Source organism: Chiloscyllium punctatum, chromosome 18, assembly GCF_047496795.1.
Source record: "Chiloscyllium punctatum isolate Juve2018m chromosome 18, sChiPun1.3, whole genome shotgun sequence".
Classification (NCBI taxonomy): Eukaryota; Metazoa; Chordata; class Chondrichthyes; order Orectolobiformes; family Hemiscylliidae; genus Chiloscyllium; species Chiloscyllium punctatum.
In genome coordinates this window covers 97,180,391-97,197,829 of record NC_092756.1, presented here as the reverse complement: position 1 = coordinate 97,197,829, position 17,439 = coordinate 97,180,391, and the positions used below count along the sequence as shown (strand labels likewise).

The 17,439-nt window shown below is 48.3% G+C and overlaps 1 protein-coding gene across 1 annotated transcript in view; it reads left to right on the top strand.

Annotated features, from left to right (window-relative positions):
• The window catches only part of LOC140489385 (SH3 domain-binding protein 1-like), a 71,775-nt gene extending 57,747 nt beyond the window's left edge, over positions 1 to 14,028 (top strand). The window contains exons 16-19 of the mRNA XM_072588885.1: positions 1,192 to 1,333; positions 2,221 to 2,378; positions 5,824 to 6,360; positions 11,537 to 14,028. Coding sequence (XP_072444986.1) covers positions 1,192 to 1,333; positions 2,221 to 2,378; positions 5,824 to 6,360; positions 11,537 to 11,592 — 893 coding nt within the window. The 3' untranslated portion in view covers positions 11,593 to 14,028. The remainder of the gene's footprint in view (positions 1 to 1,191; positions 1,334 to 2,220; positions 2,379 to 5,823; positions 6,361 to 11,536) is intronic.
• The last annotated feature ends 3,411 nt before the right edge of the window (positions 14,029 to 17,439 follow it).

The window sequence follows — 17,439 nt, the reverse complement described above, 5'->3', positions numbered from 1 at the left end:
AGTGTTTACAGGGGGGTACCCGGGGGGAGTGTGTCAGTGTTTACAGGGGGGATCCCCGGGGGGAGTCGGTCAGTGTTTACAGGGGGGTCCCCGGGGGGGTGTGTGTCAGTGTTTACAGGGGGGGTCCCCGGGGGGAGTGTGTCAGTGTTTACAGGGGGGTCCCCGGGGGGAGTCGGTCAATGTTTACAGGGGGGTACCCGGGGGGAGTGTGTCAGTGTTTAGAGGGGGTCCCCGGGGGGGAGTGTGTCAGTGTTTACAGGGGGGTCAGCAGGGGGGGAGTGTGTTAGTGTTTACAGGGTGTTCCCTGGGGGGAGTGTGTCAGTGTTTACAGGGGGGGTCCCCGGGGGGAGGAGTGTGTCAGTGTTTACACGGGGGTCCCCAGGGGGGAGTGTGTCAGTGTTTACAGGGGGGTCAGCGGGAGGGGAGTGTGTCAGTGTTTACAGGAGGGTCCCCGGGGGGAGTGTGTCAGTGTTTACAGGGAGGTCAGCGGGGGGGAGTGTGTTAGTGTTCACAGGGGGCCCCCGGGGGGGGAGTGTGTCAGTGTTTACAGGGTCGTCCCCGGGGGGAGTGTGTCAGTGTTTACAGGGGGGGTCCCCGGGGGGAGTGTGTCAGTGTTTACAGGGGGGTCAGCGGGAGGGGAGTGTGTCAGTGTTTACAGGGGGGGTCCCCGGGGGGAGGAGTGTGTCAGTGTTTACAGGGGGGTCCCCGGGGGGAGTGTGTCAGTGTTTACAGGGGGGGTCCCCGGGGGGAGGAGTGTGTCAGTGTTTACATGGGGGTCCCTGGGGGGAGGAGTGTGTCAGTGTTTACACGGGGGTCCCCGGGGGGGAGTGTGTCAGTGTTTACACGGGGGTCCCCGGGGGGAGTGGGTCAGTGTTTACAGGGGGGTCCCCGGGGGGGGGAGTGTGTCAGTGTTTACAGGGGGGTCCCCGGGGGGGGAGTGGGTCAGTGTTTACAGGGGGATCCCTGGGGGCGAGTGTGTCAGTGTTTACAGGGGGATCCCCAGGGGGGAGGGTGTCCCTGGGGGGGATTTGTGATATTTGCAGAGAAGTTCTGGATGTCTTACTTTTTACAAAGGTTTCCCTAATGCGGTAAATTCTGCAAACTGTTGGTGTGACATGGACTTGCTTCTGATTGAGTGAGCATTAGCTCCAGTCTCCAGTAATTGTTGACACTGTGATTGTTCTGACACAGATTTAGATTTCAATGTGTCTGGAAAGTTTGGACCGAGTTTCCTGTCCTCCACCTGTGCATCGCTGCGAAAAGACAGCACCTCAACAGAACCAGCTGAGAACGATCCTCCTCCAGTTAAAGACATCACCATACAGAGGGAACAGTATGTTCATCTTTTTCCAAAGTGTTCATTTAACTTGTGCACCTCTGGTTTACATCGCTCCATCTTCAGTGTGTCCATGACTTTCCAGGCCCTGAACACTAGGATTATCTCCTTCAACTTCTCCGCTGCTTCCTGAATTTAAAGATATTTCTTCGAATTGGTCTCTTTGATCAAACTTTTGGTCACCCAGCCTCATTCCTCCTTCTTATTAACTATACAAAGCAGTTTGAGATGTTGACGGTGCTTTATAAATGCAAGTTGTTGATGTGGTTGGCTGTGCAGAGCCATTTTTTCAAAACAGGCACTTCTTGAATGAAGCATTAGAAAATAGGAGTAGGAGGAGGCCATTTGGCCCATCGAGCCTGCTCTGCCATTCAGTACAGTCAGTCATGGCTGATTATCCAACTCAGTCCCCTGTTCCTACTCCCTCCTCCATTCCCTTCAATCCATTTAGCCCTAAGAATTACATCTAACTCCTTCTTGATAATGTTCCATGTTGTTGGGAAAACTCAGCGGGTCTGGCAGCTGAGAGAAACAGAGTTAACCTTTTCATACAGCACAGAAACAGATCCTTCAGTCCAACGCCAGTCATCCCAACCTTACCTCCACCCATTTGCCAGCATTTGGCCCATATCCCCAGTTGATCATGTTTGACCAAATTTAGGCCAGTGAGTCAAGACAAAATGTGGGATGGTATAGAAAGAAAGAAGAACTTACATTTATATAGCAGCTTCCTGAATGCTCTTTACAACCACATAAATGTTTTCTGAAGTGACTGTTGCAATTGGAGAATTGTGGCAGCCACCTCAGCACAGAAAGACTCCACAACCATCCTTTCGATTGGATATTTCCCAACAAAGTCACCTCCAGTCTGCTTCTTTCCCCAGGTGTGTGAATGAGGAGAATCCCACCGTTCCTCCACCAGCTTTGACTCCCTCCATCTCCAGCAACGAGGCGAGCAAGGTGGAGGCAAGTCCAGCCGTGCCTGGATCCAACCTGACGGTGCCTCCCGTCAACCAGTCGCCCAGGCACTCTCCGAGAAAGGGTAGGCCAGAATGGGTGCGCCTGATGTGGGAGAGCTCAGGGGAATCTGTGGAGGGATGGCGGGAATGCTGGGAGATGGCCTTCTTTCTGGAGAAAGCTCTTGTGCGGACCTTGAGGAGCACAATATCATGGGACAGTGAGCTTTACTGAGGCCTGCACCATGTTTTGTCCAGAATGAAATCGCCCACGTCTTAGAAAGGGAGAGGCCTGCAGGAGGTTGGGGCACCTAGAGGGCACAGCAGAGAATATAGAGACGGTTCAAAACCCAAATGGTCCCCAGGCGACCAGTGGGATTCTGTGAGTGTGCACTCAGTCAGGACATGTATGAGTGAGACTCTGAAAGTGAGTGTGAGAGTGGATGAGTGTGTGTGTTGGGGGGGGGGGGGGGGGGGTCGAGGGTCACAGCGGTACGTGTTTAGAATGTTAAATCTTTGCGTCTTCAACACATGTTTGTGCCTGAAACATTTCATGTGTGTTCAGTACTTGAGCATGTGTATGTGTTCAATGGGACTCTGAATAGAGTGCACGTGTGTGCAAAAACAGTGCAATAACGGTGTGTGGTGTGAGTGTAAATAGTGATGTGAATTTTTGAGAAGATTCTGTGTGTGTGTGAGAGAGAGAGAAACGTATGGAGTGTGTGTGTAAAGAGTGCTGAGCGTGTATGAGTGAGTGAGAGAGTATGTGCATGTGTGTGTAAAGAGCACTGAGTGTGTATGAATGAGTGAGAGAGTGTGTGCATGTGTGTGTATGTAAAGAGTGCTGAGTGTATATGAGTGAGTGAGAGAGTGTGTGTGTAAAGAGCACTGAGTGTGTATGAGTGAGTGAGAGTGTGTGTGTGTGTAAAGAGCACTGAGTGTGTATGAGTGAGTGAGAGAGTGTGTGTGTGCGTGTAATGAGCACTGAGTGTGTATGAGTGAGTGAGAGAGTGTGTGTGTAAAGAGCGCTGAGTGTATATGAGTGAGAGAGTGTGCATGTGTAAAGAGAACTGAATGTGTATGAGTGAATGAGAGTGTGTGTGTGTAAAGAGCACTGAGTGTGTATGAGTGAGTGAGAGAGTGTGTGTGTGTAATGAGCGAGATGGGGTATGTCTGTGTGTAAAGAGCACTGAGTGTGTATGAGTGAGAGAGATGGGGTGTGTCTGTGTGTAACGAGCGCTGAGTGTATATGAGTGAGAGAGATGGGGTATGTGTGTGTAACGAGCGCTGAGTGTGTTCAAGTGAGTGAGAGTATGTGTGTAAAGAACACTGAGTGTGTATGAGAGAGTGAGAGAGTGTGTGTATGTAACGAGCGCTGAGTGTATATGAGTGAGTGAGAGAGTGTGTGTGTGTAATGAGTGAGATGGGGTATGTCTGTGTGTAAAGAGCACTGAGTGTGTATGAGTGAGAGAGATGGGGTATGTCTGTGTGTAACGAGCGCTGAGTGTGTACGAGTGAGTGAGAGAGTGTGTGTGGGTAAAGAGCACTGAGTGTATATGAGTGAGAGAGATGGGGTATATGTGTGTGTAAAGAGTGCTGAGTGTGTACAAGTGAGTGAGAGAGTGTGTGTGTAAAGAGCACTGAGTGTGTATGAGTGAGTGATAGAGAGTGTGAACATGTGTGTAACGAGCGCTGAGTGTGTATGAGTGAGTGAGTGTGTGTGTATGTGTGTAAAGAGCACTGAGTGTGTATGAGTGAATGCGAGAGTGTGTGCGTGTGTGTGTATGTAAAGAGCGCTGTGTGTATATGAGTGAGTAAGAGAGTGTGTGTGTAAAGAGCACTGAGTGTGTATGAGTGAGAGAGATGGGGTATGTGTGTGTAAAGAGTGCTGAGTATGGACAAGTGAGTGAGAGTGTGTGTGTGTAAAGAGCGCTGAGTGTGTATGAGTGAGTGAGAGAGTGTGTGTGTGTAAAGAGTGCTGAGTGTGTATGAGTGAATGGGAGAATGTGTGTGTAAAGAGTGCTCTTTACACACACATACACTCTCTCACTCACTCATACACACTCAGCGCTTGTTACACACACACACTCTCTCACTCACTCATACACACTCAGTGCTCTTTACACACGCACACACTGTCACTCACTTGTCCACACTCACTCTTTACACACAAACATACCCCATCTCTCTCACTCATACACACTCAGTGCTCTTTACACACACACTCACTCACTCACTCATATACACTCAGCGCTCTTTACATACACACACACGCACACATTCATTCACTCATACACTCAGTGCTCTTTACACACACTCGCACAAACTCAGCACTCTTTACACACACACGCGCACACTCCCTCACTCACTCATACACACTCAATGCTCTTTACACACACACACTCTCTCGCACTCATTCACACTCAGCACTCTTTACACACACACACGCGCTCACTCATACACACTCAGTGCTCTTTACACACACTCTCTCTCTCATTCATATACAATCAATGCTCTTTATACACACACACTCACTCACTCATATACACTCAGCATTCTTTACACACACATGAGAGCGAGAGTGTGTGTGTGTGTAAAGAGCACTGAGTGTGTGAGTGAGAGTGATGGGGTATGTGTGTGTGTATAAAGAGCACTGAGTGTGTATGAGTGAGAGAGTGTGTGTGTGTAAAGAGTACTGAGTGCGTATGAGTGAGAGAGAGTGTGTGTGTGTGTAAAGAGCACTGAGTGTGTATGAGTGAGAGACAAGGGGTATGTGTGTGTAAAGAGCACTGAGTGTGTCTGAGTGAGAGAGAGTGTGTGCGCGTGTAAAGAGCACTGAGTGTGTATTGGTGAGTGAGAGAATGTGTATGCAAAGAGTGCTGAGTGTGTATGAGTGAGTGAGAGTGTGTGTGTAGAGTGCTGAGTGTGTGTGTAAAGAGCACTGAGTGTGTATGAGTGAGTGAGAGAGTGTGTGCGTGTCTGTGTATGTAAAGAGTGCTGAGTGTATATAAGTGAATGAGAGAGTGTGTGTGTAAAGAGCACTGAGTGTGTATGAGAGAGAGAGAGAGTGTGTGTGTGTAAAGAGCACTGAGTGTGTATGAGTGAGAGAGATGGGGTATGTGTGTGTAAAGAACGCTGAGTGTGTATGAGTGAGAGAGTGTGTGTGTAACGAGCGCTGAGTGTGTATGAGTGAGTGAGAGAGTATGTGCATGTGTGTGTGTGTAAAGAGTGCTGAGTGTGTATGAGTGAGTGAGAGAGAGTGTGTGTGTGTAAAGATTGCTGAGTGTGTGTGTGTAAAGAGTGCTGAGTGTGTATGAGTGTGTGAGAGTGCTGAGTGTGTGCATGTGTGAAGAGTGCTGAGTGTGTATGAGAGTGTGAGTGTGTGAGAGTGTGAGTGTGTGTGCGTGTGTGTGTGTGTGTGTATTTACTGTAAGGGTAGATTCTAGTAAGCTCAATTTCCAGTGAAGGTGCAGACCTTAGGGAAAGAGGCCACACATTGGAATGAATAATTTTCTTTTTTCTCTTTTTCAGCAAAGAAACCAGCACCGACACGGCCAACCTTCCCCCCACCACAACAACCAAAAGCCAGCCTGCCCTGGACGTCGAACCCCGTGTGTGCCCCCTTGACCCTGCCCGTGGATGAGAAAGGAGGTCTCACCCGGAGGGTCAGCACAGATCCTGCATGGGGCCTGTCAGCAAACCCACCTGCTGGGGCTACTTCTTCAGTCCCAGGAGAAGACAAGACCATCACTGTGCGGCGTGCCACCACAGGCATGCTGAGAGCACCATGTATGCCCCCTCCTCCTGTCCCGCACACCCACCAGCGAGCTGCCAGCATGGATTCACCCCACTCCAAAGTGGTCACTCAGCAGGGAGTTCCTGAGGACCCGGTCAGGGACCTGCAGGGGCCTACCCCTGAAATGGTGACCCCTCCGCCTCGCTGCTACCAAGTTGGATGGAGCAAGCAGCCCCAGCCATTGCCCCGAAGCCGGGTTTATTCTGTCAACCCAACAATGCTTTCGAGAGTGAATACAAAGGTGAATGACTCTTCCTCTGGAGAGGAATATGGTACGTGTGGAACCACCAGGGGAAGGGTCCGACCGGTGGCAGAGGGTGGGGGCAAGGTTGTGTGATGGCCGGGAGCGGAGTTGAGGAGATGAGTGGGGACAGGGTTGGGGGATGGGTGGGGACGGGGTTGGGGGATGGGTGGGGACGGGGTTGGGGGATGGAAGGGAGTGTGGTTGGGGGAAGAGTGGGTGCATGGTTGGGGGATGCGAGTGGGCAGGGTTGGGAGATGGGAGTCAGGTTGGTGCAATGGGTGGGGATGGGCTTGGGGAGTGGGTAGGGGCGGGGTTGGAGCATGGGTGACAGGGTGGTTGGGGAATGGCTGGGTGCATGGTTGAAGGATGGATGGAGACAGGGTGGAGGGATGGGTGGGAGCGAGGTTGGGCAGATGGGTGGGATTAGTGGTTAGCACTGCTGCCTCACAGCACCACGGACCCGGGTTCAATTCCAGCCTCAGGCAACTGTCTGTGTGGGAGTTTGCACATTCTCTCCGTGTCTGTGTGGGTTTGCTCCCACAGTCCAAAGATGTGCAGGTCAGGTGAATTGGCCATGCTAAATTGTCCGTCGTGTTAGGTGCATTAGTCAGGGTTAAATGTCTGGAAATGGGTCTGGGTGGGTTACTCTTCGCAGGGTCGGTGTGGACTTGTTGGGCTGAAGGGCCTGTTTCTATGCTGTAGGGAATCTAATCTAATCGAAGAACTGTTAAAAAGCCGGCATCCCACAAGCAATTAGCCTTTGTTTGCACATCTCTGTCGGATCTGGAAGCCATCTAACCTCATCCGTTGCTACCGATGTGGTCTCCTCTGTGTCAGGGAAACCAAACACAGACTCAGGGCCCTGTTCAGGAGGCATCTATGCTCTGCATGCTCTAACCAACCCAACCTTCTGGTGGCCATCCATTTTAATTGCCCCTCCCACTCCCCTGGTGACATGCCCATCCTTGGTCTCCTGCACTGTCAGACTGAGGGCAGACAGAAACTGGAGGAACAACGCCTGATATTTCGCCTGAAGAGCTTACAACCCAATGGCCTCAATATTGACTTCACCAGCTTCAAGCTCCCTCTTCCCCAAGCCTTGTCCTATGTCCAACCCTCCCCCCCCTCGCCTCCCTGATCTGACCCACCCTGTCCATCTTTCTACTCACCTATCTGCTCCACCCTTCCCATTGACCAATCACAATAACCACCGACCTGCATCCACCCATCACCATCTCACCTCCCCTCCCTCAAAGAGTCATAGAGTCATAGAGACGTACAGCACGGAAACAGACCTTTCGGTCCAACCCATCTATGCCGACCAGATATCCCAACCCAATCTAGTCCCACCTGCCAGCACCCAGCCCATATCCCTCCAAACCCTTCCTAATCATATACCCATCCAAGTGCCAAATGTTGCAATTATACCAGCCTCCACCACTTCGTCAAGCAGCTCATTCCATACACGTACCACCCTCTGAGTGAAAAAGTTGCCCCTTACGTCTCTTTCATCTCTTTCCCCTCTCACCCTAAACCAATGCCCTCTAGTCTGGACACCCCCACCCTAGGGAAAGGACTTTGTCTATTTACCCTATCCATGCCCCTCATGATCTTTAAACCTGTATGAAGTCACCCCTCAGCCTCCGACGCTCCAAGGAAAACAGCCCCAGCCTGTTCAGCCTCTCCCCACATCTCAAACCCTCCAACCCTAGCAACATTCTTGTAAATCTTTTCTGAACGCTTTCAAATTTCACAACATCCTTCCGATGAGAAGGAGACCAGAATTGCACGTAATATTCCAACAGTGGCCTAACCAATGTCCTGTACAGCCGCAACATGACCTCCCAACTCATGTACCTAATGATCTGACCAATAAAAGAAAACATACCAAACGCCTTCTTCACTATCTTATCTACCTGTGACTCCACTTTCAAGGAGCTATGAACCTGCACTCCAAGGTCTCTTTATTCAGCAACACTCCCTAGGACCTTACCATTAAGTGTATAAGTCCTGCTAAGATTTGCTTTCCCAATATGCAGCACATCGCATTTATCTGAATTAAACTCCATCTGCCACTTCTCAGCCCATTGGCCCATCTGGTCAAGATCCTGTTGTAATCTGAGGTAACCCTCTTTGCTTGTCCACTACCCCTCCAATTTTGGTGTCATCCGCAAACTTACTAACTGTACCTCTTATGCTCGCATCCAAATCATTTATGTAAATGACAAAAAGTAGAGGACTCAGCACCGACCCTTGTGGCGCTCCACTGGTCACAGGCCTCCAATCTGAAAAACAACCCTCCACCACCACCCTCTGTCTTCTAACCTTTGAGCCTCTATTTACTTCTGGGCTCCTCTCCCCCTCCCCAGTCCTGATGAAGGGTTTCAGCCCAAAACATTGACTCTCCTGTTCCTCAGATGCTGTCTGATCTGCTGTACCTCCCCAACCTCACACCTATTGACTCTGACCTCCAGTAACTGCAGTCCCTACTTTCTCCTTTGTCTGTCCAACTGTTTTTCTCTCTCTTTGGACTCCATTTCTAGGGTGGCACAGTGGCTCTGTGGTTAGCACTTTTGCCTTACAGTTCCAGGGACCCGGGTTCGTTTCCAGCCTCGGGTGACTGTGTGGAGTTTGCACATTCTCCCCGTGTCTGCGTGGGATTCCTCCAGGTGCTCTGGTTTCCTCCCACCATCAAAGATGTGCAGGTTAGGGTGGATTGGCCATGGGAAATTGCCCATAGTGTCCAGGGATGTGTAGGTTAGGTACATTCGTCAGGGGAAATGTAGAATCTAGGTGGGTTACTCTTCGGGAGGGTTCGGTATGGACTTGTTGGGCTAATAACTGTTTCCACACTATAGGGAATCTATGAAATACCTATTGCTAACTCCTTTCCAATCCCCCCATGCCATCTTCAGCATACATATACGAACTTTTTCCCAGCAACAATCAGTTCTGAGGAAGGGTCACTGGACCTGCAATGTTAACACTGATTTCCCTCCACAGATGCTGCCAGACCTACTGAGATTTTCTAGTAATTTCTAATAATCCACATCCACAGTTCTTTGGGTTTTTTTTTGTTTGTCATATTATCCAGTTATAGCTCATTCTCGCTGTTCACTCAGAGGTTATGAATTCCCTGTTGGATTTCCTACTCACTGTCACATCCGAGAACAGCACTTCTATTGTCCTGACAGTGAGAAATATCTTCACATCAGCCAGCCTCTCAAATCACAACATAACTCCAGAGAGTGCTTTTGAATCACCCCATTACCTTCCATTTACTAGAGAATCTCCCAGTTCTGGAATCAATTTTATATATCTTTTTGGTATCTTCTCCAGTGGTATATTTCCCTAATTGATCAGAGATGTTATTACACAACTCTGAGAAGGTGGGACTTGAATGAAGACCTTATGCCTCAAAGGTAGGGACACTACCAGAAGAACCCTCCAGTACCTATACAAGTCCACGACTTGTTGGGCCGAAGGGCCTGTTTCCACACTGTAAGTAATCTAATCTAATCTAAAGTCCACACCGACCCTCCGAAGAGCAACCCACCCAGACCCATTCCTCTACATTTACCCTTTCACCTAACACTGTGCAATTTAGCATGGCCAATTCACCTAACCTGCACATCTTTGGACTTTGGGAGGAAACTGGGACACCTGGAGGAAACGGGGAGAATGTGCAAACTCTACACAGAGAGTCGCCTGAGGCAGGAATTGAACCCAGGTCTCTGGCGCTGTGAGGCAGCAGTGCTAACCACTGTGCCACCATATATCCATGGTGAAATATGACTTCTCTAAAATGCTCTAAGCAAAGTTTAATGGAACTGCTTTGTACATAGACTTTGAAAGTGTGCAATCATCATAGAATCCCTACATTGTGGAAACAGGCCATTTGACCCATTGTGTCTACACCGGCCCTCCAACCCATATCCCCCTCCTGTAACCCTGCATTTCCCATTGCCAACCCATCTATCCTGCACACTATGGGTAACTCAGCATGGCCGATCCATCTAACCTGCACATCTTTGGACTGTGCGAGGAAACTGGAGCACCCAGAGGAAACCCACACAGACACAGGGAGAACGTGCAAACTCCACACAGAGAGTCGCACGAGGGTGGAATCGAACCTGGGTCCCTGGTGCTGTGAGGCAACAGTGCTAACCACTGAGCCACTGTGCCGCATCTTGAAGAGGGTTTGATTGCTGCATTTATTCTGATGCAGTTAAGAAGCTTAAGGGAAGTTCTAAACGAAGACTTTGAGCTGACTGAAGGAGTCAATGAGATGGATAGCAGGAAACTATTTCCACTTAGATAAAGACAAAACCCTGCAGATGCTTGAAATCTGAGACAAACACAGAGACTGCTGGAGAAACTCAGCAGGTCTGGCAGCATCTGTGAAGAGAGAGAAAAACAGAGTTAACATTTCAAATCGGAGTATATCTCCCCTTCAGATCTGACTTGAAACATTAACTCTATTTTTCTCTCACCCCGGATGGTGCCAGACCTGCTGCGTTTCTCCAGCACTTTGTGTTTTTGGATAACTATGTCCTTCACGGGTGGGGTGCCTAGAACAATGTGGGTATAATCTGAAAACTCAAGCCAAGCCACCCAGACCTGATAATAGGAACCACTTCCTCAACACAGGGGGGAGCGCAAATCTGGAATTCTCCCCACCCCAAAAAGATATGGGGGTCATTTAAAAATCTCAACAGCAAGATTGTTAGGTTTTTGGCAGGCAAGACTATCAAGTGTTATGAAACCAAGAGTTGATAGGGTTAAGTTGACAGGGTGGCACAGTGGTTAGTGTTGCTGCCTTATAACCCCAGGACCCAGGTTCAATTCCACCTTCAGGTGACTCTCTGTGTAGTCTACCCATTCTCCCTGTGTCTGTGTGGGTTTCCTCCCACAGTCCAAAGATGTGTAGGTTAGGGTGGATTGGCCATGCTGAATTGCCTGTAGTGATCAGAGATATGCAGGCTACATTAATTAGTCAAGGGGAAATGTCAGGGGTGGGATGGTCTTCAGAAGATTGGTGTGGATTTGATGGTCCGAATGGCCTGCTTTCATACTGTAGGGATTCAATGAAGTTGCAGATTAGCCATGATTAAACAGTGGAACAGGCTCACAGGGCTGAATGGCCACTGCCTGTTCCTATGTTGCCTGAAGGGAAGGAAATTATGTATTTGTTTTCCCTCTAGGACCCCAGGAGCAGCCATTACCAGCAACCACAGAGGGCACAAATGAGCAGTGCTGATTCCAAAATCCAAGTGTGGGATTGGCCAGCAGCAGAGGTGAAGACCTGGATGCTTCATTGGTGAGCCCTTTCATTGGCCAGTTAGCAGAGGTCACAACCTGGATATTTCATTGGCTAGCCTTTTGATCAACAACGCCCAACAAGAGGATGTCAGCATTTTGGATCTTCCTTTTTGATTGGCCAGTTTGCAGCCCAGAAGCATCCAATCAAGAGAGAAGGATCCTGTTGGTACAGTCAATGGGGTGAAAACCAAACACAAAGATTGAGGATTGGAGATCACAACAGGAGAGGTTGGTGAGACACCACAGGTCCAACAACATCTGTGCGAAAAACAAGCTTGAAAATTTGGTCAAAGTGACGTGGAATGTTCCAAGTCTACCCAGGGGCCCCCTCCAACTGAAAATGATCTCTGTAATGGTATGAAGTGATACAGAACAGGGGAGATCCCAGAGATGATCCTGGGATCTGGGACATTAGCTGATCACACAGGGACACAGAAAAGAGTGTCTTTTGCAACTTCAGGACATCCCAAAGTTCTTTACAACCATTAGCATTATTTTTTCTGAAGTGTACGGCGGCACGGTGGCACAGTGGTTAGCACTGCTGCCTCACAGCGCCGGAGACCCGGGTTCAATTCCCGCCTCAGGCGACTGACTGTGTGGAGTTTGCACGTTCTCCCCGTATCTGCGTGGGTTTCCTCCGGGTGCTCCGGTTTCCTCCCACAGTCCAAAAATGTGCAGGTCAGGTGAATTGGCGATGCTAAATTGCCCGTAGTGTTAGGTAAGGGGTAGATGTAGATGTAGATGTAGATGTAGGGGTATGGGTGGGTTACGCTTCGGCGGGGCGGTGTGGACTTGTTGGGCCGAAGGGCCTGTTTCCACACTGTAAGTAATCTAATCTAATGTAGTGCCTACTGTAATGTAGGAAATGGGAAAGCCAATTTGGATTTAGGTTTTATTATCACGTGTTCAGGAATACAGAAGCAGCAGATCCACCAATGCTGCCTGCACAAGATCCTGCAAATCTGCTGGGAAGACAGACACACCCACTCCAGCGTCCTTGATCAGGCCAGCATTCCCAGCATCGAGGCATTGACCCCCACCCCCCTCCCCCTTGATTGGCTGTGATGGGCTGGACATGTCATCCCCATGACTAACACAAGACTCCACGAGCGGGTGCTCTCCTCCCAGCTCTGGAACAGCAGGCCGGCCCCAGGGAACGCTTCAGGGATACCCTCCAGGCCTCTCTGGGGAAGTGCAGCATTCCCACAAGCACCTGGGAACCACTGGCCCAAGACCGCCCAAAGTGGAGGTGGAGGAGCATCTGGGGAGGCATCAAGGCTTGCCGTCGGGAAAAGACAAAAGCCAGGTGAAAACAGCGATAGGAGCCTCACCAGCACCCCACCCACCCCCTTCCCACAACCACCACCTGCCCCGAGTATACCAGAGACTGGGGTAGCCCCATCAGTCTGTATAGCCACCTATGGACTCACCCTGAAAGTGGGAGAGAGTCCCATCTTCAAGGGACCACCAATTATGGTGGTGATGATGAGTACCATGAAAAGTGTACAAAGTCACCATTTTCCAGCGCCAGTTCAGTGTACAAAAGAACAGGATTAAGATCAGAAGCAGAAATAAAAGAAACAGCCAAAAGGAAATGTCTGGATCATTTCCCAACCTCTACCATCAGTCCGCACTATCAGAAAAACAAAGTCACAAACTGCATCCCTCAGTCTATGAACACTCAGGTTCCCCGAGTCCCCTCACACTGCTGCAGCTAGACAACCACCATCAGGTACCCAGGCATGCACAGCAAGCTCCCACAAACCAGATTCTATTTTTGCGATGTCAGTTGAGGGATACATATTGGCCAGGACCAACTCCCAGGCTCCTCTTTAAAAGAGTGCCCTTGGATCTCTGACATTGGGCTGGATGGTGGGAGGGATCTCACCTTAAGGACTCATCTGAAAGGCAGCAGCTGCGACTGTGCAACACTCCCTGGCTGGGAATGTCAGTCTGGAGTAGGTGTTCAAATCTCTGGATTGGGGTTCTGAATCATGGTCAGGGGTTCCCCTGACTGAGCACTCTGACACCATAGCGGACACTGCAATTGGCCTCAGCATCCTAGTCGGCAGAGGGGAAAAACAGTGCAATTCCTGCTCCAGATCATGATTGAGATCCTTCACTGGAAGGCAAGTGGATCTCTCGGGAGGACCAGACCAGCCTGCACCTGATGTCTCCAGAATCCAATATACATTTGTCTTAGCTCTCACTTCAGATAAAGTGATATATCGTCCTCACTCGCTTCTTAGATATTACCTTCCAATCCCAGTTCCCTATCATTTGTACTTTTTTTACATTTCACCCAACACTCAGCCCCCTGTAAATATTATTTTAAGAATATTTCAGTGTAAATTAAATATTCCTGATGCTTCAATAAAGGGAAATGGTTCTTCCAAACGACACTTTTCGATCTATATTATGTTTTTGTTTGACATTTAATATGTTTTATTGATTTGTTCATTCATTTACTCGATCTGGGTTTCACTGGCTGGGCCCAGCATTTATTGCCCGTCCCTAGTTGCCCCTTGAGAAGGTGGGGGTGAGCTGCCTTCTTGAACCGCTGCAATCCATGTGCTGTAGATAGACCCACAATGTTACTAGGGAGGGAATTCCAGGATTTAGACCCAGCAACACTGGGGGAAACAGCAATACATTTCCAAGTCACAATGATTTGTGTGGAAATGGCTGGATGAAGGGGATCTAAACAGGCTGGGAGTGATAGCAGATTATGTGGGGAGATTATGATACTGGACAATTTTCATTATTCTTTATGGAATGTGAGTGTTGCTGGTGAGACCCAACATTTACTGTTCATCTATAATTGCCTAGAGAGTATTGAAGAGTCAAGAACATTGTTCTGGGTTTGGAATCACATGTAGGCCAATCTGTGTAAAACAATACCCTGTGTAAAACAGGGGCAGCATGGTGGCTCAGAGGTTAGCATTGTTGCCTCACAGTGCCAGGGACCTGGGTTTGATTCCCGCCTCAGGCGACTGTCTGTGTTGAGTTTGCATGTTCTCCCCATGTCTGTGTGGGTTTCCTCAGATGCTCGGGTTTCCTCCCCCAATCCAAAGATATGCAGGTTAGGTAAATTGGCCATGCTAAATTGCCCATAGTGTTCAGGGATGTGTAAGTTAGGTGTATTAGTCTGGGGTGGGTGGGTTACTCCTCGGAGGGTTGGTGTGGACTTGTTGGGCTGAAGGGCCTGTTTCCACACTGTAGGGATTCAATATCTTCTATAAATAGATTTTCCTCCCTTCCAAAGGACATTAGTGATCCAGGTTTTTTTTAATTTCAGTCGACAGTAATCATCATTAGGCTTTCTCATTCCTGATTTGTCTTGAATACAAAGTTTACCATCAACCTCTGACCCCCAAAGGACACAAGGGAACCAGATGAGTTTTTGCTACAATCAATGCTGGGTTTCGTGATCTCCGTGACCGAGACATTCCAGGTTTTTGTTATCAGAATTCAAATCCCACCTCCTGACATAATGGGATTGGAAACCATTGGGGAATAGGGTGGACTTTGCTCTTAGGAAGCTCAGTTGCCTGCCTTGATGTATGAAGAGAGGCTGTGTTGGTTATGACTATAGTAACTGGAGTTTAGAAGAATGGGGAATCTCATAGAAATCAATACAATTGCAACAGGGTCAAGAAGGGTAAACACAGAGAGGTGTTGCAGATGGCTGGGGAGTCCAAAACCAGGGGATCATATATAAGGATTATGAGAAGGCCTTAGGGACTGAGATGGGGAGAAATGTCTTTATCCAAAAACTGGAGAGCCTGTGGAATTCTCTGCCACAGAAAGCAATTCAGGCCAAAACATTGAATGTTTTCAAGAAGGAACTAGAAACAGTTCTTAGGGCTAAAGGGATCAAAGAATATAGGGACAAAGTAAGGAACAAGGATGGAGTTAGATGATCAGCCATGATCATATCGAATGGCGGAGCAGGCTCGAAGGGCCGAATGGCCAACACTTGCTCCTCTTTTAAATGTTTCTGCATAGAAATAAAACTGCAGGTGCTAGAAATCTCACATCTAAACAGAAATTACTGGAGCAACTCAGCAGGTCTGACAGCACATGTGCAGAGAGAGGCAGAGTTAATGTTTCAAGTCCAGCGACCTTTAGTTTTTCTCTCCACAAAAATTGAAAGACCTGCTGAGTTGCTCCAGTAATTCCTGTTTTTGATTCCATGCTGGGGCTCTGTGTGTCTCCGAATTATACAGAACTGAAGTAACCCTTAGGTCCATCAGGTCTGTACTAATGTGCTCCCAATGTGCTCTACATGTCTTAGGAAGAAAAGTTGAGGGAGCTAGGCCTTTTCTAAATGGAGCAAAGATGGGTGAGAGACTACTTGATAGAAGTGTACAAGAGATGAGAGGCATAGAGTGGGTAGACAGAGTCTTTTACCCAGGGCAGAAATTGCTATCAGGAGGGGGCATAATTTCAAGGCGATTGGAGGAAGATTTAGGGGAGATGTCAGAGGTAGGTTTGTAACAGAGAGTGGTGGATGCATGGAATGCACTGCCAGCCTTGATATTCGAGTGAGATACATTAGGACATTTAAGCGACTCTTGGATAGGCACATGGATGATAGTAAAATGAAAGATATGTAGGTTAGCTTGACCTTAGACTGATGTGGAGGTGTCAGTGTTGGACTGGAGTGGACAAAGTTAAAAATCACACAACACCAGGTTATAGTCCAACAGGTTTATTTGGAAGCACTAGCTTTCAGAGCACTGCTCCTTCATCAGGTAGCTGTGGAGCAGGATCATAAGACCCAGAATTTATAGCACAAGTTTACAGTGTCATGGAATTGAAACAATATATTGAGCAAACCTAGATTGCTGTTAAGTCTTTCATCTTTTAGAATGGGTTGCAGGTTTCAGTTCATTAAATGTAAATCTCAGAACTTCTTTCAAGTCACATTCTTGAAATAAATTAAGATTTTATAAAAAAAAGGTGACTTCTTAGCTCAGACAATGCATTAAAGATGGGAGGTTAGAGTCTGTCTGTAGCCCAATCTTGAGTCAGACTGGTTCTATTTCCAAAGTAGAAATATATAAAATGTTATATGGATTCACTGCCTGCAGATTGTTTGCTTTTTGAGCAAAATACAACTCTGCAAATGCAAATTCACCCCATCGACTTATATTTGCTGTGTGTGCATGCAAAGGCTGATAGCCAAGCTCAGTACCCACGAGGATGGCTTTAACTGGGACCTTGGGTTTGTGTCATATTACAGGTGACCCCGCTATGCTATGCACTCTCACACACACACACTTAAATACTCACACACTCACGCAGACCCTCTCTCATACACACACATATACGCCTCCCCTGAACTCACACCCATGCACACACCCTCTCACAGGGTTATACTCCGTCACATTCACGCACACACTCTAGCAAGCACGCAAATACACACTCTCTCTCTCATGCACGCATACACACAGTCTATGGAGTGAATTTGCATTTGTAGAATTGTATTTGCAGGCATATTCTATTTTGCTCCAAAAGCAAACAATCTGCAGGCAGTGAGTCCACGTAACATTTTATAAATTCCTATTTTGGAAATAGAACTAATCTGACTCAAGATTGGGATACCGACAGACTCTAACCTCACACCTTTAATGTATTTTCTGAGCTGAGATATCACTTTTTTTTTTGTAAAACCTTAAGTTATCGCGAGAATGTGACTTAAAAGAAGTTCTGGGATTTACATATTAATGAACCGAAACCTGCAACCATTCTAAAATGTGAAAGACTTAAGAGCAATCTA